Raw genomic sequence first — 27972 nt, 5'->3', positions numbered from 1 at the left:
TCCAGTGTTAAAATGTTTGTTAGAAATTAAGGTTCTTTGATCTGTGAGAATGTGTTCTTGCGTTTATTATTTCTGTTACTTGAAAATGTTCTCAAAACAAAATTATTTATCACGATAATGTCTGGGACAATTTATCGCCCCAGACGTTATCACAAAGTAAATTTATTGTTGTCGCAAGCCAAGCCGTCGGTGGCTACGCTAACTAGCTTTAGCATTCACGATGGGCTCTGCTGACAAGCTGTATTGTAGCAAAGTGCACACTAGCCTGATTGACAGCATTAAGACCAGCCTCCTGGCTCTGATTGGTTGTTTCTTGTTTGCACTGAAACAATCTTGATTATCTGTCTCAAAAAATTGTCACAACATGATGACGATTTTAACAAATATTTTTATAAAAGTGACATACTGCCTTAACGGAGCAGCAGGGTCCAGTTCCAGACTCTCAGTAGAACTTGTCGTCGATGCGGAAGTGCGGCCGAGACACGTCGTCGGGGTTCAGGAAGACCGAGATGGACTTCCCGGGGTTCTCCGTCACCAGCTGCTGCAGCCGCTGCGCCAGCTTGTCCTCCGACGGCGAGATGATGCCGTTGGCCGGGTGGAGTCCTGGCGAACCGTGTCCGTTGGCGGCGCCGCCCGCCAGCTCCTTCTTCAGCTGGCCCGCCTGCCGCGCCTGGTCCAGGGCGGCCCGCAGGTGTTCGCTGGGGTCCGAACGCACGTGGGCCAGCTTCCTGGCCACCAGCAGCGCCTGGCCGTCGCTCAGGTGCTCCAGCATGTTGCACTGCGGCAGGAAGTAGTTGGGGCAGTTCTTACCCAGGATGCAGTGCGCCAGGTCGTCCAGCAGACCCAGGAGGAGGCGGCCGGGGGCGTCGGGCTCGGGGCAGGACAGGTATGCGGATGGGAGTCGGTCGCAGGCCCAGAACAGCAGCGTGCGCAGGTGGTAGAGGCTGAGGCCGGATCGAGGCCGGGCCAGGATGCGGGACAGAACCGCCTTGGCCGCCTGGAAGGCCTGCGCCATCGGGTACGGGATGCACTTCTTGAGCTGGACCTGGACCAGAACCACACAGGAGCCGGGTTACAGTCAGGACTCACACAAGTTTCCCTCAGCAAAATTCAAGAACTTTTCAAGGTTAGTTTCCACACATTGGAGACAAAACAAGCGTTTCAATTCACTGTTATTTGGTATCATTTATATTAATGTGTTGTGACAAATAATATAAAAAAGAAAAACTTAAAAAATACATCTGACTGGTCAGTGAACGAAAGGTGACCTATTATGCTTCCTTGAACAGATCAGACAGGTTTATGGGCAACAACTAAACATGTTTGTTACATAATTCTGGTGAAACAATTGAAGTTTTATCTGGTTTATCTTCAGACAATGAGAAATATACTGTATGTTCATGTGTCTTTCTATAAGGTGAATGAAAATATCTGCGCTCAACTGTAAATATGTTTTCCATATTTAATCAAACGTTAGATTGAACCTGCAAGGAGTTTATGCAGAAACAACCACGTTCCCGACCTCGATCGCTGCGATCTAAACATTGATGGATCTGGCGTGAGAAAAGACGGCATGGCGTCTCCTGACCTCGCTGCGGGAGAAGGCCAGCCTCCACTCGCGGTCGGGCCGGCCGCCCAGCGGGGAGCAGCAGGGCAGCAGGTAGAACCCGGAGATGGCTTCTTCCTCCGTGATTTTACCGTCCCAGAAGTGGTTGGCCGTCAGCCAGCCCTGGGCCACGGCGGGCCAGCCCCGGAACGACACCACCGGCAGCAGGTCGTACAGAACCCGGCTGGAGCCCGCCTGCAGGAAGGACACACACACACACACACACGTGCTTTTATCGCCCTGGTAACGCCCACACAGAACTGTTGGAAATGATTATTCTGACAATTAATCGAGTGATCAAATGAAAAACAAAGTCCCGTTCTGCAGTTCATCTTTTAATTTATTTGCTTAGGACAGTAAACATTAATCAAATATGTTGGAATAAACACAACAGATAAATTTCATCCCTTATTTTAAGACAATTAAGCAGAAAACTCCCCAAAATAGTCAGAGGACAGATGGTTTGATTAAAAGAAACAAACAAACAAAAAAACATCAACAAAAGAAAACATTTTGCACAAGAAATAAGTAACCAACAGAGAGAAAACCAGAATAGGAGACATTATGTTTGCTTTCAAACAATCTTTTTGAGTAAGATGTTTTTGTACTTGCACTGCAAAAACACAAAATCTTACCAAGTAATTTTGGTCTAGTTCCTAGTGCAAATATTTTAGTACACATGAAATAAGATAAAACTGTCTTATAAATAACTTTTCAGGAAGTTATAGGAGCTTGTTTTAAGTCAATAGTTTGTTAAAATTGCAGAAAAAGTAAGTTAAATAAATAGTTAAATAATCTGCCAATAGAACTATAACTTTTTCCATCAATTTGAAGAAATTACTGACTTAAAACAAGGTGTTATGTATTTTTATAAAGTCACTTTTAAGTTAGTCTTGTCTATTTTTAATTGCGCCAAAATATTTGCACTAGAAACTAGACCAAAAATACTTGGTAAATTTTTATTTTATTTTTTTTGCAGTGTACTTAAGCTAGTAAAAAATGTATATCAAAGAAAAAATTATAAACTATTTAGTCTTTACTTTTAGTATCAAATTTTTAGTATAGGAAAAAAAGATAAAGTGCAAAACAGATGAGAAGTAACATTAACTTTTAAAATTAAAAGTAAATTAAGTATTGCCAACACAAATAATTATCTGGCCGGTGCAGATGGCTCTAAATAGTAAAATATAATTTAGATAAATTGCCTTGAGGAATTTAAATAATTTAAATAATGGAAGTTGTTGAATCTCGAAACAAAACTGTCCATTTTCTATTTTTTTAAAATAATATTTTCAGTGAAGGAAGCAGCAGCGGCTCTGTACCTGGAGGATGATGGTGGTCAGGGGTCCGTTCCGCTCCAGCCGGTCCGGGGTCGGGATGCCTCTCTGCGGGCTGCGCCTCAGCTCCTCCACAGCCTCGCTCACCACCCCCCAGAACCAGTCCACCACCAGGCTGGGCGAGAAGTAGCAGCCGTCCAGGGACTGAGGGGAGCCCAGCGACGGGATGGAGCCTTTACCTGCACAGCAGAGCAGCATGTTACTGGAAAACCTTTCAATGAGAAGACAAGCATAAACATTTTCACATTTAACATAAACTAATTAACAGGGTATTGTTGTGTTTTCCAGTCACATAGTGCTGTTTTATAGCATAATCAAGTAACTATGTAAAAAAATGCTGTATGTATCAAATATGACTTAAAATAAATTTTCCTTAGTAATATAGCAAATTAAAATGGGGTCTCTGTCTCTTTAAGAAGCTCCTGCTCTTTCTGAAACTCCGCCTTCAGAAAGTCATCACAACATGGCTCCTCTATCCACCCTTTAACAGCATTTTTACCAGCGTTTCACTGAAGCAGCTCCTACAATGAGCTCAGGAGGTGTTTGCTAATTGCTACTGGCTAGTCTGAAGGAACCGAGTCGGGAGGAGCTGCTCCCAGAAGGCGGGGCTAGGCCCAACCAGGCGTTTTGGACAGTTGAATGGATACCATGGTGATGAAAGGATTTCTCAAACATTCATGAAAGCATCAAAGCAACACTTCAGGTCTGATTCACATTAAAACATTATGTAAAGCTCGAAAAGTTGATTTTATGATAAATTTCAGAATGACAGTTTCAAGATGGATGCCATTTTTGAGCCTTTTAACCAAATTATTGCCATAAACTGTTGTTTTTAACTATTCATGCCAACTCCAAAGTGACATGAAGCAAAATCAGATGACAAAACTGAAACTCAGCTCAAAAAAGTTCATTTTACATAAAAGTTTTGTTTTTGGGATGATGTGCTGAAGTCTAACGAATCAATTACCAAAGCTGACAGATTTCACTAATCCCATGTTATTTTTCTTCTATTTAATAATTAACAATCAGCACTACTTTGTGTTTGTCAAATAAATATCATAAAAAGCATCAAAGTTTGGGCTTGCACCATGACAGGATGTGTTGGCTCAGGGGGTGTGAACACTTTTGAGAGAAAGGTGTCAAAATCTAATTATTCCACTAGGAACCATCGACTCAAGTGGATTTTTTCATCCTTCAGGGACACATTTGGTGCGACACTTTCTGTCATCTAGCCTGATTTAATCAGCTCCCCTGCCTCAACAATTACAGCTCCCTGAAATCTGGTGGGAAATGTTATTACACATCCAGAAAATCCAGCTGACGCTTCGTCCCAAACTGCTAAAACTTAAACAGATTCATATCAATAAATGTCATTACTCCCGCACCACCCCTCACCAGCGTGCAGCAGATTGATTTTCTGGAGTAATCTGCAAACCGCTGCGTTATCTTGCACTTTCCCCCGCTTAGTTCTGCTTCATGAGTTGAACTCAGAACCTTTCTGAGGGCTTTTATTGTGAAAAACGGCCCGTCTGCTGCGGGCTGTCGGCTGAAATTGCATCACAGCATCGTGCATCAGAAGAAAACATGCGCTCAATCCAATCTGCAGCAACACTTTCATCTTTGTTTATTCCATCCAGTCGCTCGTCTTTCACTCTCTCTCTCTCACCCATCTCCTCCTCCTCCTCGTCTTCCTCGGTGGGGAGCCCGCTGTCCTCCTGGCAGCAGACGCTCCAGCGCGACAGGACGTTGGAGTCGCAGAGGCGCAGGCTGAGCCAGGAGTGGCACGGCGGCGAGCGCCTCATGTCCAAGGTCACCGGCTGGTTGCGGTCGTGCAGCTTCAGGGCGGGAACCAGCAGGGTGAAGTCCAGGTCGAAGTCGGCCCCCTTGGCGTACTCGCCCAGGTCCTCCGGGTTCAGGTCCAGGACGCCTTCCCGGGCGCCGCCGGACAGCAGCAGGTACTCGTTGGCCACCGGGAGGCGCTGGTCCACCTTCTGGACTAAACCTGGCAAGGTTGGAGGGGAGGGAAACAGTTAAGAGTTTGGTGATTTCAGCAAAGAGGCAGAGGAGAATAGTTTCACCAAAGGTCATAGGTCACACAGATCTGGCTGGACCGCTCACTGACCAGCAGCTGCTTTTCCTGTTTACAAATGAGCATAGTCTTTGGTGGTTTAGTTTGGTTAATTTAAATTTTTTCCCCAACTTTATGCTGCTTAAGGCTCAACTCAAAGGAGCTTTTTTTTTTATTAGACTTTAGTGACATCTACTGGTGAAGTTGTAGATTCCAACTGAGAAAAAAAAAGCAGATGAGAAACACAATGACTAAAATATTAAGTAGTTCCGGACAATAAATCAAAAACAATATATATCGCGTTAGACATGTGATCAATATCAATAGATAATATGTCTGATAGAATAATCAATCATTTCGCTGAACTCCGAGCCAGACCTGCATAGCATTCTGGGAAATGTAGGCAGAAGAAAGGTTTAGCCGCTCAGCCTCTTATGGCTAAGCTAGGTAAGTAAAATGGACTAATTAACTCACTCACTCTTTGGTTACCTAGCAACTTACTCACTCTTTGGTTACCTAGCAACGACCTGCTGAGTAACTGGCGCAGCAGCAGTTTAAGGTTTGTCCACTGTGCCTCATAACTGCTTAAAAATAAAAACTACAGGGTGTAAAAACTGTGGATAAAACAGGGAAGGTCATGCCACTAGTCTGGCAATACTTCAGATAAAACAAAAAAACTAATTAATAATTATCAACCAAAATGAAAGTCTTATATTGTTATCGTTTTGAGCCAAATTGCCAAGTCCTAATAGGGCTGAAACAATTAATCGAATTAATTGATTATTGAAATAAATTAGAGATTACCTTATATTTTAACACACTGGCATAAGTGTTAAAGCAAAAATTAGATTTTTTTACATTTATTTAATCAGGTAAAGTTGGTTTCCTGTCTTATCTTTCCTGGCTTTTTAGCAACATCTGCTGGTCAAGTTGTAGATTGCAACTAACAGCGACCACTGGAGCCAATGATGGCTATAAAAAATCATGCCCATTGTTTGTCCCTTCTGGGCTCCTGTACTAAAAAAAAGCTTCGTTTTCTGGCAGAGACAAATAGTTTGAGGTTTCAGAAAACATATTTATGAATAATGTATCGTCGTCAGAGCAGCTCGTTCCCGTAAACCTCACACAGCGGGAAATGAAGCGTCAGGAAAAGGCACAAAATGCATCGTTTCCCTGTTGCATCCTAAATCCTGCCACTACCAGAACTCCCCAGAGTCTGAAACCATTCTTTCCTCAACTCTGAAAACTTTTATCAGAGAAACTCAAGTCTCCAAATCCCTCCATGACTACTTAGCTGTGTTGTGTGCTTTTCGGGCTCTGGGATCGTGGGAACCTCTCTGGAGTAAATGATCTCTGCCCATTTAAAAAGAGAGAACCGAGAGGAAAGCCTGATCTGATGGAGAAGTGGCCCACAGGCGACTGCTACCTGCTTCAGGTCGGAGGTGAAGTGCAGACGACGCAGGGGAGAGACGGTGGGGAAGGGTGTTTATCAGCCAGAGGGGATTTAGGACAATCTTTCTCAAACTGTGGTCTGCGAGGTACAGCATGTAAACAACCGTTAATTTGCCATGACTTTAGCTCAAAGTATTGGGTGAAATAGCCAAGAAAAGAGCTTCTATTGGAGTGGAGCAAAAATTAAAAAACCGTATCAATTAGCGAGCGCCACACTTTCTGCTATAAGTTTGAAGTTCTTCCAAAAAATAATAAAAAATTAAATTACATTTTTTAATTTAAAACTGTTAAACAGGTCAGCAGGACAAACCAGCACACGCACACGCCCACACACACGGCAAACACTCCCAGCGCCGTCTGAATGTGGAAAATGGAGCCGGTTTCCTGCTGGTTTCACAGCCACGGATTAACCCTAATCCTGTAACGGATGTACGTCTCCAGGAGAGGACGCTTTCCCGGCCCAAAAGAGTCATTTCGTGTCCCATCAGAGGGAAACCCAGGCAGAATTTCAGTAAATTATAATCATAAGTTACGCTGAACTGCTGTGAATTTAAACTCACATTACAGCAGCTACAGTCATTTTTACAGCCTCCATTTAACTACCAAGCACCCACCAGGGAGGGATCGCTATGAAACCTGAGTGATTTACCTCAGAGTGAGAAGCAAAGACACAGTTATTACTTCAAACATCCATACTTTAACTAAAAACTAAGAATTTCTTTAATATTTGTTGTTTAAAGAGGGAAATCCTCTATTTCCATTAGACCAGGCATGAGGCTCTTTAGACCTGGGCTGCAACTAATGATTATTGTACTTATCGATTAATCAATTATTCACACGATTAAGCGGCACATTCTGCAGATTTTTCATCTAACCACTTAAAGCTGCTGTATGCAACTTTTATTTAAAAAATATATTTTTTACATATTTGTTGAAACTTTCATCATGTTGTAACAGAATGAGGAATAATCTGTGAAAAGATTGAGCTCCTCCACCTCCTCCCTGAGCCAAAAACAACCAATCAGAGCCAGGAGCAGGGGCTTAGTGCTGTCAATCAACCTCATGTACGCATTTCTAAATGTGCTAAAGGCGGAGAAACAACTTACCATCACAGGAAAACCGTTTATCCGCTGTTATCAACTAGCCTTACCATTCATGACATTCTGTACTAGCTGCAGCGAAGAGCAGAGCGGCACGCACACGGGCATGATTAATAAACAAACTAAACATTCAATATTTTAATGAAATAACCAAAACAGCCTGACGTCTGCAGACGGGATGTGTAAGTTGTAGATTTAAAACCAAAAAATGGTCCTGCAGTTTTGCCAGAAAAAAGAAACAGCAAAGCATCAATTTTTCATCTGGTTATGAATTTTTTTTGTGTCTTTTTAACAACAAGAATAGAATATGGCTACTCTTGCTTTATTTTGACAAGTTGCCCATAACTGCATTTTAGTCAAAGAATCAGAATGTTTTCGGTCCCTGTTACTAATAAGTTAAATTAAAAGTAGAAAAACTGGATGAATACTTTGTGTTGTACCTTACATTTTAATCCTTTTAAAATCTGCATCAACTACATGAGCTGTGATCAAGGGCCACCAAGAGTCATTCCGAAGGCCAAAAATGGCCCCTGGACCGCACTTTGGACACCCCTGAATTAATGGGAGCGTCTAAAAGTTTCCAAAGTAATCACAACAAATTAAAATGCCAATTTTTGGTTTCAAATTAACTTAAGTACATTTTAACTGCCTGAAGAAAAAACTAAATTGACAAAACAAATTTACAGATTTACGAAAACTCAACATCAATAGCTGCAACATTGGCTCTTGAATGCTGTTCACTGGTTTAAACAAAAATATGCAACATAAACCTCCAAACTTGAGCTCAACAATCTCCAGTCTAATTCAGACTGATCAGCTTCACCTCACTGTTTATGATTTCACACTACGGCAGGAGATTAGCTCAGTAAAAGATGCATTAGATGCTAAAAGGCCTGCTCTGTAGGGGTGTGTGTATGTGTGTGTGTGTAAGTGAGATTGGGATGAGAAATGACAGACGTGGTGTGTCTGAACCACCTGTAGAGAGGAAGCCGTCGGTGTCATTTCGGTTCCTGTTTGCGGCTTTGATCACGGTAATACCGCCGTTTTACCCGTCGCTAAATGACAGTGAATTATCAGCAAAGCGGAGAAAAACCACAGCAGGTTGAGACTTTTACAGCAGCTCTGTCGGCTCTGACTTCTTTAATTGAATCTGTTTTACAGACGGTAGCTGTTCTCCAGGTCTCGACTGACTATTTCTTTAGATTCTCTACATAAATATAACAAACTGGATGTTAAGACAAACGATACAGATGTCTCATGGTAAAACAGAAACACAAAGAGTTTGAGACGTCTCAGCTGGAAGTAAGCTGAATTATGTCTCTTAAAAAAAGAAATTAAATATTGTTGTCTCTCATCAACCAAGTGATTCAGTGAACAGGAAGTATATCCAGTAGCAGTCAGTGTTGCATTGTCGCTCAAGAAGCCTCTGACTAAAGACTGTTTCTCATTGATTATCAGTACATCCTAACAGCATAACTGTGTTTTTGTGTAATGTCTCTCACTAGCACTACATTAGCTTGTTTGTTTTCAGTTGTATTTACCCAGAATTCCCTGCACTGTAGTCTACTTCCTGCTTTTGGAGTTTCGTATTCAAGTCACACCAGAGTTCACGTCAACCGAACGGAGACACTGGATTTTAGGTGGACCAGAGTTTGTGTTTTTGGTCTACCTCAGAGTTCACACTTCCCCAAATCAACCAGACTTTCTAGACCACAGGCGTCACAAACTCCAGTCCTCAAGGGCCGCTGTCCTGCAGTTTGTAGATGTGCCACAGGTACAAAACACTGGAATGGCTTAATTACCTCCTCCTTGTGTAGATCAGTTCTCCCAGCCTTGCTAATGATCTAATTATTCTATTCAGGTGTGGTGCAGCAGAGGCACAACTAAAAGTTGCAGGGCAGTGGCCCTCCAGGACTGGAGTTTGACACCCCTGTTCTAGACAATCGGGCTGGAGTTTGATTAAAGAGGATTAAACATGAAACCTTAGTTTTATTTGGTTGTACGGTTAAAGAGTTGGACAGAGAGATGCTGGAGTTGGAGATATCATCCATTCCCATTATGATTGATGGAAGAGTTGATCTGAACTTCCTCCTGTCTCTGCTCTGCATCCATTAAACCTCGTCTTCAACTTCTCTGGCTTTCCTAATCAGCTTTTCCCAGTTGTAAAAAACAATATATGGGAAAATGTTCAGAGAAAATCAATAGTTTTTGAGTCAATCTGAAGACGACCCAAACTAGATTTTCCAGCTATCCGAGGTACAGATGAGGATTTTTCATGAACACTCAGACAAAAAGGTCAGACAATCCCATCCTCCTCTGATAGCGGCTAATCGTTTGACTCGCTGCCTCAGGAACACTTGGAGATTTTAAACCCTTAATCATCTAATTGAAGACTCTGTCAAACGATGTCATGCGGTGTCAAAACCCCAGTCATGTTCAATTAGGAGCCGAGAAGACTCTTTAAACGACGGATCAGATGTGACATCTTTCGCCTTGAGCCACAAAGACGCTGCTCGCCGTTTCAATCAGAGACAACTGTGTGATCTGCAGCAGGAGGCTGCGAATCCATCAGCATCTGCTGGGATATTCGCCGACACGCCGGTTTTCCCAACCGTAAAAACTCAACGCCGCTGTCAGCCAAACAACAGCGTTGGCTCTGATTGGGTTTCGCGTCTGAGCTCATGAAAATTGTTGCACAAAGAGCAGCTGATCAAATGAGGATTTTGATTCGTCTTCTTGTCCCAGCTGCTGAGCAAAGATGTGCTCCCAAATCGGAAACGCCGCTAGTTGGGCGTGCGATAATAAAGCGGAGGTTGGTTTCTGGCGCCTGGCCCCTTGACGCCTGAGACACAGAACATCTGGATCAGAAAGATGCCTCCATAAAGGGAGAAAATCTGGAATAAAAAATAACTTTTTTCCTTTAAATGAAGTGAAGGGTTTTAGCAGAAATATTCAGCAGCGGTTGGGTCATTCTCCACAGAATTAGAATCTCTAATAGACATCCACTCATAATTATCATCTTTCAACGATTTAAATCAAGGTTCAAATTGATTTGGAGTAAGTTAAATTAATTAAAAATGTTAAATTTCCTTTTTAGTTGCCATTTTGGGCTGGTTCAGAATCCGAATCAGCTTTTTTTTTTGCCAACATTGTGTGAACAATCAAAGGATTTCAGTTTGGTTTCGAGCGTAAAAAGGACAAAAGGAAAAAGCGTGTATATACAAGCATTATTTTATATGTAAGAAAAACTAAAAACTACATTTGTAACAGCACAAATATGCTAAAACTGTTTCTGTGGAAGCCAACCTGAAAGAAAAAAGTCTAAACAGTTTGTGTCCAGGATGTGTGGGGTCTGCAGAGAACTGTACAAGCTGAGGACTCATAGAAAGCTGAGCAGAAGAGTTCAGTTGTCTATTTGCATTTTCATGTGTGTGACGGGACAAAATTTTAAAATTTTTATTGAGTTAGTTGCTGGATTTGTAATTAATTTATCCCACTTTAAATGAAAACCATATATCTATAAAATAAGCAACATTTTGTTGCTACATTACTGAATAAAAAGACATACAAGCTCAAGAACACAAAATATATTTATTGTTTTTAATCTTTTATTTAGGTTATCGCTTTTAAAGCAAGAAAAGCGTCTTCGTTGTCCGTCGTTTGTGGATGTTGCTTGTGCGTCTGATTTACGGGCGTACCAGAAACACGAACACAAAGGTTCCGCTCAGAACTTTTGTATGTAAAAACAAAAATGCCTTAAAATAAATGTAATTAAATGGAATTAACACGTTAAAGTCCCGGCTATGCTTTTTTAAAAGTTTTCTGAATTTGTTATCTTTAATTCACCTTCTTCACAGCTAATAACATTTAACCTGTGATGTTGCCTCACTGGAAGTAGACAGAAAAAAAATCACAGAAGTTGATTCTTCTTCCACCTGATTTAGATTTTTAGCGTAAAATTGCTAAAAACAAGAAAGAGGAAATCCCTCTGGACATATCTGGTTCTCCTTAGAGTGCAGTTTAAGCTTTTAACCTGTTTTTTGATACAAATGTCCATCTCTGGACCCAAACAGAAAGATGTTCATGACTTCTGACGCTCTGATCGAAAGCTGGAGTCTTCCCTTAGCTCAGAGAGAGGAGGACCTCTGAACAGTGGGGATTCATTTCTTCTTCATCTTAAAAGATTTATATAGTAGCCCCCCCAAACCAAATTGTTTACCCAAACATGAGGTAAATAAGAGCATGACAATCTGTCAGGCTGTGAGGAAAATCACCATATCTGTTTGCGGGTTTAATCTCCTCTCCTGCCTTTTCCTTGACAGCCCGAGTGAGAATCCCTCTGCAGCTCAAACTTTAGAAAAGAGCAGCCCAGCGCCTGAAATACGACTCCCCCAGATCAGGACGATGTCTGCTTCTTTTCATCAAAGCCGCCGCACGTTCGGCTTTACAACCCCAAAATCTCAACGCAAACTTTCCAACTGTTCAAAGTGTCAAACTTTTATTTGTTCCCTCCTTCGCACCGGTGAGCCGCCGGTGATTGAGCCGCCTGGAAGACCTAAAGGAGCCGTCAGGAGATGTTCAAGAAAACGACGGGAGCAGCAAAGAGACTCCTGCAGGGGGAAATGAGTGATGTGTGTCTGCGTGTGGTGGCAAGAAGATGAGAAAGGAAAGGCTGGATCCCAGTTTGATTTGTGCCGTTTCTCACTGGGTGAGGCGAAGAAGAGAGAAGAAGAGTGATCCATCAACCAGCAAACTGCAGAGGAAAACCGGCTAATAAGATACAGAAACACTGAGCATGAAAAACGGCTTCTAAACAAGCCATCCCGTAATGTTTAACTGGTTTATATCAACGCACACCAGAGAGGCCAGAAAGATGAGCGTTGGAAGACAGAAAGGAGAAACAGTGCCACCTGTTGGACAGACTTTCATATGTCATCTATTGTTTTTAACTTGCAACAAAAAGCAAAAACTAGCCATCGGTTTTCTGAGGTTTACAACAAAGTTTGCAGAGTAGATTCATTCAGAATCAAGAAATGTAAACTTTGCAAATCAACACTATATATATACAGTATATATATATATATATATACAGTATATACAGTACATATTAAGGTTACTGTGTTTAACCTTTTATAACACAACTTGTCCAGGTGTGTTTATCTCAGATGTAGAAACTCCTACATCGAATAAAAAATGGGCAAATAAAAGATAACTTGTCTCCTTTTACCTTTTCTACTTTAACAATCACTTTGTCATCTTTCTGCAAAACATTTCAAATGATCCTAGAAAAAGCGGAGCAGCAAAGCTCCCCATTTGTCCAGCGACACCACAGTAAACTAAAACAAATTCCTAATAAACCTGGAAAATAAATACAACACTGTAAATCTTATGAGCAAATACACATTTCTACTGCTGCGACATTACGGTGGCACAAGCTACAACCAATAACAGAAATAGAAAAAGAAACAACTTGTTCTGGCTCACTCATTTTCTTCATGTAGAAACGGCTCAAAACAGAAACACAGCGGAGAACATTTCCAGAACTCCCAGAATAGCACCAGTGTCGATTTATTTACCTCTGGAGTCAGAAAGTGACTCTGGGAAAGACACCAAACCCGACCTAAAGGTGTTTCAGAGAGAAACGCTGCAGACCAGACTCAGAATCAAGCTGACTAAAGCTAATGCGGAGTATTTCTTCACAGAAAAAAAATAAATAAATGGAAAAGCTCCTTCAGTGACAAAATGTTGCATCCCAGGTGCATAAAGGAGCGTTACCACAGATCCTTCCTCCCAGCTGCTCAGTGAGTTGTTTACATCCCTGCTGTTATTTTAATATTCCATCAGTCACAATGTGGCTACCCCAAAAGATACGTACCAACCTAAACATTACACATTCAAAGCAATAACTGAATGATTTAAAACAACTTAAAGCTGTAGCAAACAAGGCTGGACAAGAATGCTGCCACTATGGAGTAGCAGGTAAAAACCTGAAGATTAGTCAGAGTGATTAACATCTGAGCCTCAACAAGTTTCAATCAGATGTATTCTTTTGTTCTTAAATTTACCAGGTAAAGCCAATAATCGCATGAGAAACTGCTTACAAGGATTTATATGAACAACATTCTGATGTGTAATGACGGCACTTGGAAAAATGTATTGATTCAGTTGTTGATTTTTTGTGCTTTTATGATGTAAAGCACTTTGAACTGCCTTGTTGTTGAGATGTGCTACACAAATAAACTTGAATTGATAACTACGTAATAACCAACAGGATTCATTGCCCTAAAAAATAATACAGTGAGTCCTTATCAATTATCTGACCTTAAAGCTGCACTATGTAACTTTTATTAAAATATTTTTTACATATTTATTGAAACTGTCTCCATTTTGTGACAGTTTGCTATGAGACAGATAATCTGTGAAAAGATCGATCTCCTCCACATTCTCCCTAAGCTGCTATTGTCAACTGAAGAAATGGACCAGAGACAACCAATCAGAGCCAGGAGGCGGGTCTTAGCGCCATCAATCAGCTTTGTGAACGCGCTGATACATGTTTAGAGACAGAGAAACATCTTGGTGCAAAAGGAAAAACGATCATTCGCCATCATTGGTGGCTATGCTAAATAGCCTTAGCATTCACAACAGGCCATGCTGATGGAGAGAGCAAGGCGGAGAGTGTGAGTGGCACGCACATGACATGATTGACGGCGCTAAGAGCTGCCTCCTGCCTCTGATTGGTTGTTTCCAGTTAGCATTGGGAGAAGCCAGATTATTAGCCTCATCCATAATGCCACGACAAAATGACAGTTTCAACAAATGTGTAAAAGTTATATAAGAGAAATAAACTCAATGTTTTGTTTTTTTTACCGAGCATGTTGAAGATGAAATCCTTGGCAGTGTGGACCTCTAAGGCAGTCTGGTCTCCAAACTCCCCCTGCTCCAGCAGCACCAGCTCCGACACCTGGGCCGACAGCTGCTCCAGCGTGGCCCCTGAGCGGAAGTCCACCTCGGACAGCTTCTTAACGGGGGCCGGCGAGCGCGGCGTCACCGCGTTCATCAGCGACTCCATCTCAGCAACCCTGAGGACGGAAGAAGACGACAAAAAGCAGAAAGCTTTGTTTAAAAAGAAAGAGTTTCTCCCATTAATTACAGTTTTTATTTATTTACTTCAGTTTATGTTATTGTGTTAGTTTGAATTAAATATTATAAACTTGCTGGTCATTTTGCTTTAATTCATCAAAAACACTCAACTACCAAGAGAAAAACTGATATGCCACAAAATGGTTGTATAACTTTCATTTTGTCTAAACATTTTTGGATAAGTAATTAAAAGGTTTTGACTCTACCTGAATAGTTACAGTTACTGAGAATTTCTATGTACCAAAATAACACAATGAATTTCCCTCCATCTAAATAAAGAGCTTTTATTCATTTGACTTATGTGCTGCCTGCTGTTAATCATGAGACTCTGGGTTGTTTGTGCAGAAGAATAGAGCCTCATAACACATTAAACCAAAAGAAAAATTAACATAAAAACAAAGTTTTGTGATATTTATACAAGTTAAGGCTCTCTTTCTTTAAACAACTCAACATTCTAATTACAATGTGTTAAAGAAATAACTTTTACGCCTATTTTAACATATGACCAACTATTGTAGTTCATTTTTTAGTAGAATGTGGGAAGATTTTTGCAGACTGTGTGGTTTGGTTTAATCATAATGGTTCCAGTTTGAGCTTGAATCCCAGCGTTTTAACTGTATTCTCAATGTTTAGGCATTTTAACTGTGAATGACAGTATTCGTGAGTCTGGGCTCCCTGTATTTGAGGTTGCAGTACTGGCAAAATTATAGTTTTGTAACATTAATAAACTTTTATATGAAAAACAGGCAAAGCACAACTAAGAGTAGAACATTAAGAAAATAGCACTTTGTGAAAGTTTCAAGGCAATATAAAAAGGTCAAACTAATGTCAATTTTTGAGTATTTATGCATTTATTACACTAGAATTTTGTATTTTCTACAGGCAGTCAGTGATTTGTTTACAATTATGCAGGTTTTGCTTTTGCAACATTTTCTACCACCTTTTTTCCCTCCACTAAACTTTCTGTAAATATGCTTGGGTACAGCACTATAGACTGTGTGGATTATCCTCTTTGTGGAGAATCAGCTTTCTTCCGTCTGATTTTCTAAGCCATGAGAGGGTCATAACATATTTCTTAATAAAATTTTTTTATTCTTATAGAATTTTCTAATTTAGTGAATTTGGAATTGGCACAATAACTAAAGTACAACTAAGGCTGAATGTTAGTAATATTGTACTTAATATTTTGAATTGAGTTACTGAAACAAACGAATAATGAACCAGCTCTATGATTTAAATTCACCTCAACATGATCTTTGCATAATTTAAAATCTGTTAAGATTATATTTTAAATTAAATAATTTTCACATATTATAGTATTCTTAATAAAACGTTAACAAAGTGTCTTCAGTCAGAGGTTTCTTCCGATTCACTGTAACACAGACCGCTACAGGAGATGGTTCCTGCCCACAGCCATGTACAATGACTCCATGAAGAAAATTATATAAAAGTGACGTTTACTTTCCCTCTGGGATTAATACAATATGTAATTTAAATGAAATGGATAGTCTACACGTCTTCAACCTGGTTTACATATTTTGTTTACGTTGCTATGGAAACGCGGATTCTCCCTGCAGCGCAGACGGGCACGTGAGACGACGGTTGATGGAGTTAGCGGATTAAATGAACGAGTCCAAAAACATTTTACATAGCAGAACGAACGCGTTCACCTGAAAGTTCAGAGTTGAAAACGGGGTGTTGGGTCTGAAATGGGAAACTGTTGTTGAAAAGTGTCACAAAATAATCAGGGGCGGGGGAGAAAAGTTGTAAACAAAGTTGTGTCGCGTTGGAACGCCAACACGGCCTCTGCCCCCAGAAACTGGGTCAATTAGCGAGCCAGCTGCTAAGCTATTAGCCGACAAAATTAGCCTACCTGCTGTCCAACAGTTCACACCTACTACACCTTTCATACAAGAAATTATCTTGAACTGTTGTAGCAAGAGTGCTAAAATAGCTACAATATCTCTAACACACAACTGGACATGTTGCATTCAGGCGGCACCCAGAAAGAGCTAATTTAGGATATTAGCCAACTAGCTTTGGCAAATTAGCACTATAGCTAACATGTCAGATTTGACATGTTAGCAAACAAACACACATCCACAGTCACATACAGATGCGTGTATCCCCACACGCACACACGGCTTCGTTTAGCTTCAAGACAACACACACACACACACACACAGAGATCCATGACAAATGATTAGCCGAGAGGCTAAAAGCTGCTCTCCAGCACACAAACACACCCTTTGAAAACGGCGAAGTGCGGCACTTTCTTCGCTATCTCCTGCCTCTGCTGCTTTTCTGGTCCCCGAGCTCCAATCCGCCTTCCTCAGCTGTCATTTCCAACAGGATCCGAGCGCCACCACCGCTACCACCTTCCCCCTGGCAACACCGTCCCACAAATCATGGTCCTACTCAAATGATCCAGGGATTAGCCAGCATGGGTGGTGGAATGGAGTGGAGTGTACGCCCCACGCAGAGGGGAGAAAAACACACACACACACACACACGCCGGTGTCTGAGGTCAGAGTTATGATTGAAAACGGGTCTGTGTCCCTGTGGAGAAGATAAAATGCAGAGTTCAGGTTTAGCTAGAGGAGGAACAGGGAGGTTTCATGGCTCTACAGCAGAGATGAATCCCTCATCTGCCGTATTTGGACCTGAATGCGGATCCAAAACTGTCGGCATGTTTACAATAACTGAGAAAAATGCTATGTAAAATACAAGCGATTGTCACACCTGCTCATAAAACTAGATCCTATTATGGTAATGCTGCTGGAATTAGAGGAATCCGTGCCCTGGAGATTTGATGAGTGTGTGGGAATTATTTGAGGGCAGACGAGGACAGGCTGTTCCTTAATCCAAGTAATACCACACAATTATGTTTTTCCTGAGCTATTATTTAAAGCACAACTATGGGGTATTTTGCTTGTTGTCAAATCTAATGCAACAAAACATTAGTAGATAGATAGATAGTAGTAGTAGATAGAAAAAGCAATTGTAAATTTCTGCCCAAAACCGCCAATTTATTTTTATTTTTTCTAGAAAAATGCACAAATTTCTAACTTTGTAAAGCCACAAATTTTCTAGAAATTTTTTTTTTTAATTTTTAGATTAATCTCAGAATGCTTTTCCAGAATATGGAAATTTACGAGAAAAAATTTGATTAATCAGAAATTTTCTGGAAAAAAAAAACAAACTTGGAAATTTCTGAATTTCAAAAGTCAAAAACTTTAGACTTCTGGAAATTTGAGTTTCAAAAATTGAATACAATTTTAAAACTCAGATAATTCCAACTTTTTTCTGGAAAATCTCAGATTAATCTCAAATGTTCTGAGATTTTTCTTGCAAATTTCCAGCATTTCAGAATCTGAAATTTCCTATTTATCTGCACATTTTCTGAGCTTTTTTTCTTGCATACTTTTGCCAAGTTTATCAAGAAAATTTCTGAAATTGAGCTCAAAATTTGTGAAAATTCTTCTCACAAATCTTTGACATTTAAAACTAAAGTTTGAGTTTGTTCTTGAAAATTTTAAACTTTTGGAGCTTGTTTCTTGTTTTTATTTTCAGAAAATTTGTGAGATTAGTCTAAATTTTTTCTTTTTTGTTTCTGGTAATATTTTTGACTTTTCAAACTCAAAGATTCCCTTGGGTTTTTTTGAGAACATTTCTGAGATTAGTCTGAATTTTATGAGACTTATTGGTGGAAATTTACTCCCATCTACGATGCCCTACGGCTTTCACCACTTCTCCTATTATCCTCCATTTTTTATTTTCTACCAAAAACAATCAGGGGAAAAAAACACTTGTTTTCTTGACACCCAGCATTTACGACACATTTCTAAGATTAGATCTATTCTGTAATTTTCTTATTTTTGTGTTTGCTCAGATAGGAACTGTAGGCATGCTGTGGCATTGAGTTTCAGTCTCCAGCTCCAAGTCTGTTCTTGTTCTGCAGAGTGAGTGAGAGAAGAGCAATAAAAGACTCAGATTGAACAGACAAAAAACATGCAGGCGTGTACTAGGAATATTGGATTATAGGGAAAAAAATACTGATATCCTTTAATCAAAACAAAGAAACGAGGAAAATGTTCCATTGTTTGAAAGTCAGAGAGTATATATTTGAGCTTTTATGTGTAATTTGTGGATTATTTAAAAAAAAAAAACACAATAATAATAACCCCCCCCCCAAAAAAAACACAAACTATGAAACAAACAGACATTATCTTTTGTCAAATTCCATCATCAAAATCATGTAAGGACCCGGAAATTCAACCACACACAGGAATTTGCAAAGGAAAAAACAAGTTTAATTAAATTTTCAGACTCTGGTTGCTGCACAGGATGAGGTCGTCAAACACAGCACTGAGAAGAGAGGGGAGAAGGCTGGTGATGCACTGATAAAGGAGGGGTAGCTTAGAAATGTTCAGCTTAACTGACCTGTAGAGCAGTGGACGGGTGGAGCAGAGAAACAGGCTACTGTATAAGCAATGAAACTCTCCACAAGGAGATCCAAGAGGCAACACCCAGGGACTTAGACGATAATGAGGCAGAGGTCATACACAGGAGGACAGAGAGAGCAAACTTAGCTTGAGGGGCAGGCAATACTCGGTGGTCGTGAGGCAAAGCTTGGGTCAGGGTCCAGAAATCCAGAACAGTTGGGATCCGTGAAGGGCTTGGCAGGAGGGGTCAACCCGTGGACAGAAAGGGGTCAAAGAAACACTGAAGGCTTGGAGGAAACCATTGGATCTCTACTGGCTCGTGGCTGTAGATAATCTGGTAAGGAGACAGAGGCTGAGAGGTGTTTAAGTAGGGCAGCGACCAGGTGGAACAGGTAAGCAATCAGGCGTGGCAGGTGAGCTGAGTGAGTGTTTAAGCACAGCATGGACAGGACAGAACATGAATCATGACAAATCATCAAGAATAATAACTATCAAATATATATTACTGTTCCAGTTGTAGAAACAAGTGAGTTTTTTAGTCTTGATTTAAAGAAACTCAAGGTTTCAGCAGTTGTGCAGTTTTCTGGAAGTTTGTATAAGGCAGGAATGTCCAAAGTGCAGCCTAGAGGCCATTTGTGGCCCTCAGATTGGTTTTGTGTGACCCCTAACTACTAGAATAAATTTAGCTCACGATCACAGGTACATTTCAGCAACATTTTATCTATGAGGATGGCATTTTCACAAACCAAATCTTAAAAAAACAAAAGGATTCAATGCACAAAGTAAACCTCATTTATGAACCGGGTTTCAATGTTCATCTTAAAGTCGTAATTATAATCATTCAAGCCGTGTTATGTGTTTCGGATCTCCAATTTATTACAAAAACCTGACGGTTTTGTTTGGTAAAATTTTTTTTTTTTTTTTGCATATTTAGTTTACTATTGAGCAGATAAAAACAAGAAAGCAACAACAATTTTATTTATTTTTAATTTTAATTTAGAAAGAAATTATTTTTTGTGGCCCCCCAAGAACTTTTAACTTGATGATTTTGGCCCTGGCGGCAGATCGCCTACAATGATTTTATTTTTCATTTTTTGAAGAAAAAAATTCTTTAATTTGAGTTACAGTATTTACTTCCCCTTTTGGTTTAATAGAAATAATTTTGAACGCCTTCCACCTGGTTTAGACATGCTGTTTACGTTGCTATGGAGACGGGGGTTCTCGAGCGCGTGAGGCGACGGTTGACGGAGTTAGCGGTTCAAATGTGCCGAGAGGCAAAAAACCTACTTTGTGTGATTTATGTAATGTTTCCCAACGTAACCGCAGCCACTACACCTCCGTCTGCATACCTTCCACTAGCTGGCTAATAACCGTTTCCAGACATTACATTTCTGCCGCTAACAGCCGGTAGCCTTTACTACAATAACAATGGCGGCTCCCGGTGGTATCGTCCATTTAGCTCATCTAATGTTGCATTCGTTCGGTGCTCTCGACCGACGTGAGGTGACTGAGTATATATAAGGAAACAGAAAAAGAGGTGGTGGGGAATAATCTGAGGCTTTGATAGCGCTGACCACCATATCAGTGGCTTTGAAAGGTCAGTGACGGCGCAGGAAACAGACATTACAGGCTGATTGATGCCTCTCAGAGAGGATTTGGTGTTTCTTCTGTGTGTATTGTGGAGGCGGCAGTGTAAAATATTGCTCCTGTGAATGAGACGGAGGAATTTAATCGAGTCAGGCATCCAGGGTAAAGAGTTTCATTCAGTTCCTTTGATGGAGTATTCACGTCCGTCCAGAGCCAGGCCATCAGCTCCCATAGGCTCACCATTACTTTACTTTCACACAGATTTACTCTTTATTTCTACCAAAACAGACCCAGACTGAGAAATCAATGGAACGAGGAGCTGTTTTCTTCCCACAGATGGAGCTGATGCAATTTAAGTCCATCAGATGGAAAAGAAGGGAAAGGGAGTTAAAAGGGGATAATAATATATTCTTGTATATATTATTGAGGGAGAGGAAAAAGAGGGAGAGGAAGTCTCCTTGGGTGTATATGCTGTTAGTATCAGTGTTTCTGTTATTTCTGGTCACAGACGGAGGTGGAGGGCGATTCACTCAAGTTGCCTTTAGGGTAGACTCTGCAGAGAGTCCTGGTTTATCTCTTAACGAATAAACAGGAAAGTAAAAGGTCCAGAAGCATTTTATTGTTTTACAGCATGACATAAAAGTAGCTTTAACACTAGGTGTAACTACTTTGCTCTTTTTCTGCTGTGGTGGGAACTGCTAGCTAAAATGTTAGTGGCTAACTCAAAAGAGCAAATCATACATGTTAGTTCTGCTAATGCTAAAACGCTATACCAGCAAAATGTTTAGCAGAGGCTAATGTATGCTAATTAATTAATCAATGCTAATGTTAATCATGCTGATACCCACCCTGTATCAACAGTACAATATGTGTTATGTCATATTATCTTGACCTCAACCAGATCAAAGTTACTACACAGCTTTGCTGTTTTTTTAAGTGTGGATTGCTAACTAAAAGTTATTTTAAAAAAGCAACACAATAGAAATGTAGGTAAAAATGTGTCTATTTCAGCTGTACTTTTAAGAGTTTATTGATGTTGGTTAACATTTCTAGTAACTAACTTCTGATTCTTTGTAGTTTTTTTTGTTAGTTTGACATGAAAATACCAGCATATAAAAGACCTGAAATCTGCAAATACTTGGGGCACTCCATGCCACGTTGCATTGATGCAGTAATTTATGCAAAAGGAGCCCCAACCAAGTACCGAGCAGTACATTAACATACTTTTCAGTAGTGGGCAAATTTCCATATTGAAAATCATCTTTATTGGTTTTATGTAATACCCAAGTATTCTGAGAACCTACATTTTGGGGTTTTGTCTGAGAAATAATATAATTTAATGCCTGAAATATTTCAGTCTGTTTATAATGAAGCTATATATTATATGATATTCAACTGAATGATTCAAGTTTTGGTGATACTACAATTAAGTTAACAGAGATGGTCCTGTATGACATTTAGTTAATTGAATCATGATGCAGTAAAAAAAAAGAAAAAATTTAAAATGTTGATTTTTTTCAGCTTTCTAGCAGCAGTTTATGACCCAAAATGTGACTTTAGGATGTTTTTTTTTTCTTCTGAAAACTGTTGTGGTTATCTGGAGGAAGGACTGAACAAATTGATTCAAAAACATCATTGCAATAAAATGTAATTACAAATGAACTCAGGCGTACAGTCTCGCTCCACAGACACTGCAAAGAAGCAATCAGGAGCAAACTTGAGCAGGACGGTTACTGTAGTTGTCAGAGAATTTGATTAAACTGGTTTTATTAGATTTTCAGAGAATGAACCGAGTTTATCTGAGTCGATTTTATTGTCCAAACACGGGAGGCCCGTTTCTAAATTGTATTTGTGTGGTTTGGAGCAGAAAGCCAAATATTCTCCTCTGAATGCAGTAATGAGGAGATTCAGCCTTCCTCTCTGAACAATATTGGGTGAAATAAACGCAACATGAGGATTTACTCAAGCAGAGCCTTCAATAAAACATCCCTCCTAAGAAGTCAGATTTCCTATTAGTAATTCAAATGTTTTGTCTTGTAAGTGCTGCAGTCACAGTATAAAGTGGGAACAAGAACATTTCATTGAGGCCATGAAAGGATTTGCTTTCTTCTGAATTAAGCTGCCATAGATGTTTGGTTCCAAAACGCAGAGCTCTGCCTTTACCTTCTTCAATTTTTCACTTCTGCTTCTCTTCCATGTGGAAACTCACAGCTTGGTCTGTCTAAGGACTGCGGGAGCCAGGTATGAATGTTAAATCCCCCCCAAAACAACACTGCTCTGTGAGGGTGGTCTATAATTCATTGCTTGAATCTTGTTTTTTATAATAAAAGAAGCTGAAATTTTGATGAGGGAACTTTAAATATTCACCTGACAGCACAAGGCCATCTTGTAATGCTGAGTCGAATGTCTCATAAATCAAAAAGTAGTGAGTGTGATTGTGTTTCATTGGTAAAACACTGGGAAGTACTGACCTTTTTTTTTTTTTCAGAATTCGGACTTTAATCTTCTGAGATCAAAAGTCAAAATTCTGAGATTAAAGTCAGAATTCTGAGATATAACAAGTCAAAATTCTGAGAGAAAAAATGTCAGGATTCTGGGAGAAAAAAGTCAAAATTCTGAAATAAAGAGTTGAGATTAAAGTCCAAATACTGAGATTAAAGTCAGAATTCTGAGAAAAAAGAATTGACATAAAAGTCTGAGTTCTGTTTTTTCCCAGTGGCCCTAATCCTCTCCCGAACAGAACCTTTCCCAGGAGCTCATACTTTTCCCAGTATGAGCTCCTCATCACCACTAATGAGGAGCTCATCAGTGGTGATGAAGAACTCATTAGGAATAATTTCTGCATCTGTTCCTCCTCTTTCTGTGAGCAGATCCTCGGATTATATGCCGACCTCGACGCTTTCAGCCGTTTTCCAAATGTTCCCCGATTCACAGGTCGGCAGCTTCATCGGATTTCTCTTTCTACGCGAACATTGCCCCCTGCTGAGAGGACGACAGCGGTAATGAACCCCTTTTTGTGCTGCCGCACTAAGTGGATCTAAAGCATGAAGCAGAACTCAAAAACACAGCATTTCCTGAACGCAACACATAAAACTTAAGCAAACGCAGCTGTTAAATTTACACCGGCATTAACTTACTGCATGTACCTGTATTTATTTTCTGTATTAATTTGCACTACAACATATTAAATTCAAGTAAAATGTAAAAGATTTTAGAAAGCATTTTGTAAATAGCTATTAAAAATACGACTTACGCAACAACAACAAAAAATACACAAAATCTTACCAAGTATTTTTGGTCTAGATTCTAGTGCAAATATCTTAGTTCACTTGAAATAAGACAAAACCAACTTATAAGTAACGTTTCATCAAGAAATAAGAGTTTGTTTTACGTCAATAATTCCTTAAAATCGAAAAAGTTAGTCAGTGAAATAACATTAGAGTACACTGAAAAAAGAAAACAGGAGCCTTAAAAAACTGAGTTAATTTATTACAAAAAATCATATTAAGTTTATCCAAGTTAAAATATTATGTTTATAAAGCTGTCCTGTTAAACAAATGTAAATAAATTTAATTTGCCAGACTTAATTTGACTACATGCAACAAATACATTTTTTTTAATCTCCAGCTCCATTCTCTTTTTTCAATGTGGAACAAGACATTTTAACTTACAACATGGGAAAATGTCTTGTTTCACTGGCAGATTATTTTACTTATAACATTTTCATTAATGTTAATAAATTATTGACATAAAACAAGCTCAGCCACTTGTAAGTTAGTACACTTGAAATAAGACTAAGATATTTGCACTAGAAACTAGACCAAAAATACTTGGTAATATTTTGTGTTTTGCAGTGTAAGTACTCAATAACTAATCTTAACATTTGATTTTATATTGTAAAATGATGTCATCTCACAAAAAAAGGAAAAGTATGTACAAAGACTTGTTTTTAAGACTAAAATGAAAAAAATTACTAAAAAATAATTCCAAAAGAACAAATTTAGGCAGAATAATTTTCTGAGAATTTATTTCAAGTGATTTTAACACATTGTCATCATCATCATCATCATCAATAATCAATCTGCAGAAAACCTGATCATGTTACCCTGACTTAACAGATAATATTTTATGATTCTTAAACTCTTTTTCTTTGGTCAAGACAAGCAAAAGGATCATTTTTCTTAAACATAATGTCGACCTCGTAGGCCTGTCACGATAACAAATTTTGCTGAGCGATTAATTGTCTCAAAAATTATTGTGATAAACGATAATATTGTTTGAAGACCTTTTTACACTGATTTGATGGAAATGACATAATAATGCATGCGATTACTTGCCAAAGATAGATACACTTTATTTTCAAAAGAACACTAAACACTGGAACTGATAAACAAAATAAACAAAACAACCAAAAACAAAAATAAAATGGATTCTCAGTCTCCATTAACAAAAAATGTATTTTAATAAAAATTAAACAAATAAGGCCAAAGTGGAAATAAATACTGAATTCAACCAAAAGACTGCAGATTATGAAGTCTGTATATCATGTTGCCCTTCAGTAATAATTAGATTTAAATAGAGAAGATGGGCACATCGACTACCTGATGCAATAGTTCACACTACATGATTTTTTGCCCCGATTTTTCCCCTTACAACAATCTTAGAACGTTGTTTGTTCTAAGATTGTCGCTTACGATTTCATAACCGATCATCCCATAGTGTGTTACGGTAGATCGTTGCTGCTCCGATCCAAATCAGGGGTTTCCCCACTGGGAGCTTAACGCAACCTGTTGAATGTGGCAGGTAGCCAATCAGAAAGCGCAGATTCTCCTCCTTCTTTCTGAGGGGAAATTATGGAGGGGAATCCCAAACAGCTGACACGGTGCAACCCGAGATGATACTTGGAAACAACATTAATGTTTATTTAACATTTCGTGCAAAGAATATAGAAATGACAAGAGGAGGAGTTGGAGCGAAATTGCTACCGCAGTTGATAAACCCGGTAACTTTTCAGCTGTTCTTCGTTAACGTGACGTAAATAGGTTATAATGATTTTCATTCAGTCAGGACTGACACTAGCCACATGCATTGCAGGTAGATTGTAGTAAAGCATTGATTAATGCCTGGTTTTAAAATTAGTTCACTGGAATTGTAGCCATTATTCTGTGCCCATTGTTGGACACCACATGGCAGGATCAAACCCGATCGAACTGTTATTAATAGGATTTCTGTCGGCTAATGTGTGGTCTCTCAAGTTTTGAAAATGGGCCGACAGCTCTAGGTGCGCTGGGCTTTACACTAAGTAAAATGAGGAAGGGAGGGTCAGTGGAGAGCACCGGAGTTGAGCCTTTTTTCATTCAGTGTCATCAACAGAAAGAGAAAATGGCCGGAAGAGACGATAATGCCGATAATTAAAATGAGGTTGATAGTTTTAATTTATCATACGATTAATTGATTTATCATTTATCGTGATAGGCCTACGACCTCGGTATAGAAAAACACATCACAGAAGGTGTAATTTATGCTGAGCCGACATCTCATTAGAAGAGACCCGTTTCATTCATTCATTTAGCAAAACAGTCTGAGAGCAGCCGTCAGAGTCTCAGCAGCGGCTGAGAAGTGATAATCCCTTTTGCAACCTTATCTCCTGCCAACACCCCCGTCCTGGAGGCAGGCGGCCGTTGGACGGGCGACATCAGAACTCAGCGGTCCAGATCCGAGACGATTCAGAGGATCATGGCCAGCCAGCCGGCCATCATGGCCACGCCGCCCATGGGAGCCACTTTGCCCAGGCTGGGGTCTCCGGTCAGAGCCTGGTGGTACAGCGGGCCGCAGAACATCCCCATCCCCGCCAGGAGGATGGTACCAGCCTGGAAAATAGACCCGTTTTCTAATCCGTATACATAATTTAAGGGGTGATTAAAGGCTTTTTGATGTAGGGGTGAGCATTTATCATATCGTTTATCATTTATCGTGTTATTGCGATAAACGATAATATTGTTGTTTTGAGACCATTTTCAAGGAATATAATGTAAAGGAATACATTCTCACAAATATTGTGATAAAACTTTAAGTTTGTATCGCCATCCATACTCTGTACTCACCAAAAGAGGTTTTCCACAGTGCGCAGCACCCAGCAGGGCCAGGCTGTGGTAGAAGTGGTATTTGTTGGCAGTTTCATAGAGCTGAGAAATAAATATAATAAACATAAAACATTTAAAACATCTCTTACATGTAAAGCCAATAATAATGATAATAAACACAGTAAATGCATACCATTATTCTGTAGTCATCCGGGTCTTTGTTTTTGAAGCCTAAAATGACATCAGGAAACAGTTGTAGTTGAACTACTGCTATGGAGGCGGATAACCTTGATTACAAAATAACTTCATTTACATGAATAATCCAGTAATTGGTACATTTTCGAGAAGCCGAAGAGGGTATATTCCTAACATACATTGATTAGGCGTAAAGATTTTTAAATGCCAATAAACAGAGCATCTCAAAACGAAGGGAAATATAAAATAGTCTGTTTTACGGTGGGAGACTGGAATGGCGGGCATTAAAATGACAGCCCTTCTTGATTTTTGTAAATGTTACATTAAATAAAATCACTTTATAAAACGTCTGAGTATTATTTTCTTACCGTGAGCTCCGTAAGCCCCAGCTCCCACCGCTGCAGTCCCGGACAGAGCCGCTAACCTCCGAACCAAAACAGACGCCATGTTTTCCTCCCGGCAGCCAGTGATGACTGTGCTGCCTTCACTGTCACTATGTAAATCTCCAATGTCTGCGCCGCCTTCATTTCAATTAGCCGTTCCGTGGTTTAATGTAATTCAGCTACAGAGTTAAACGATTTTAAAATGAAGTTAGCACATCGTAAAGCTTAATATGAGATATTTAACTTATAATTTAAACATTTTTTGATGCCAACTCCAACTTACCAAATCCCTCTAATTAGCAAGCAAACGCAACGGCACTAGGTGCTGTCATGTGAGCCAAAATGGCGGCTCAGATGCCACAGTTTCAACGCCCAGGCCGGTGAAACTAAGATACTGTTCTTGAAGAGAAGAGTTTTTTATTTTGTTTTTCAAATGAATATATATATATATATATATATATATATATATATATATATATATATATATATATATATATATATATATATATATATATATATATATATATATATATATATATAAAACTAAATAAAATAAAAAACTCTTCAAGGACAGTA

General features: G+C 39.5%; 2 protein-coding genes across 2 annotated transcripts; both read right to left on the bottom strand.

The window, feature by feature from the left end:
• Window positions 1-37: 37 nt before the first annotated feature.
• On the bottom strand, window positions 38-17627 carry tmem102 (transmembrane protein 102). Its single transcript, XM_032584266.1, has 6 exons — window positions 16950-17627; window positions 14431-14642; window positions 4610-4945; window positions 2929-3122; window positions 1589-1801; window positions 38-1045 (listed from the first exon to the last, which is right to left on the bottom strand). Exons 2-6 carry the CDS (start codon window positions 14630-14632, stop codon window positions 443-445), a joined length of 1548 nt encoding a protein of 515 aa, XP_032440157.1. The 5' UTR covers window positions 14633-14642; window positions 16950-17627; the 3' UTR covers window positions 38-442.
• An 8563-nt stretch (window positions 17628-26190) lies between these two features.
• tmem256 (transmembrane protein 256) lies at window positions 26191-27513 on the bottom strand. Its single transcript, XM_032582046.1, has 4 exons — window positions 27382-27513; window positions 27012-27049; window positions 26840-26920; window positions 26191-26605 (listed from the first exon to the last, which is right to left on the bottom strand). Exons 1-4 carry the CDS (start codon window positions 27458-27460, stop codon window positions 26462-26464), a joined length of 342 nt encoding a protein of 113 aa, XP_032437937.1. The 5' UTR covers window positions 27461-27513; the 3' UTR covers window positions 26191-26461.
• Window positions 27514-27972: the final 459 nt, after the last annotated feature.

The sequence above is a fragment of the Xiphophorus hellerii genome, chromosome 14, assembly GCF_003331165.1.
Source record: "Xiphophorus hellerii strain 12219 chromosome 14, Xiphophorus_hellerii-4.1, whole genome shotgun sequence".
Classification (NCBI taxonomy): Eukaryota; Metazoa; Chordata; class Actinopteri; order Cyprinodontiformes; family Poeciliidae; genus Xiphophorus; species Xiphophorus hellerii.
This window is presented reverse-complemented; position numbering and strand designations above follow the sequence as displayed.

Coding starts and splice junctions, on each gene's coding strand:
- tmem102 (XM_032584266.1), bottom strand. CDS start 14,632: ATGGAGTCGCTGATGAACGCGGTGACGCCGCGCTCGCCGGCCCCCGTT. Junction 1,802..2,928: donor TGACCACCATCATCCTCCAG/GTACAGAGCCGC, acceptor TCCTTCCTGCAG/GCGGGCTCCAGCCGGGTTCT. Junction 1,046..1,588: donor TGGCCTTCTCCCGCAGCGAG/GTCAGGAGACGC, acceptor GTTCTGGTCCAG/GTCCAGCTCAAGAAGTGCAT.
- tmem256 (XM_032582046.1), bottom strand. CDS start 27,460: ATGGCGTCTGTTTTGGTTCGGAGGTTAGCGGCTCTGTCCGGGACTGCA. Junction 27,050..27,381: donor TGGGGCTTACGGAGCTCACG/GTAAGAAAATAA, acceptor ATGTCATTTTAG/GCTTCAAAAACAAAGACCCG. Junction 26,921..27,011: donor CGGATGACTACAGAATAATG/GTATGCATTTAC, acceptor TTTATTTCTCAG/CTCTATGAAACTGCCAACAA.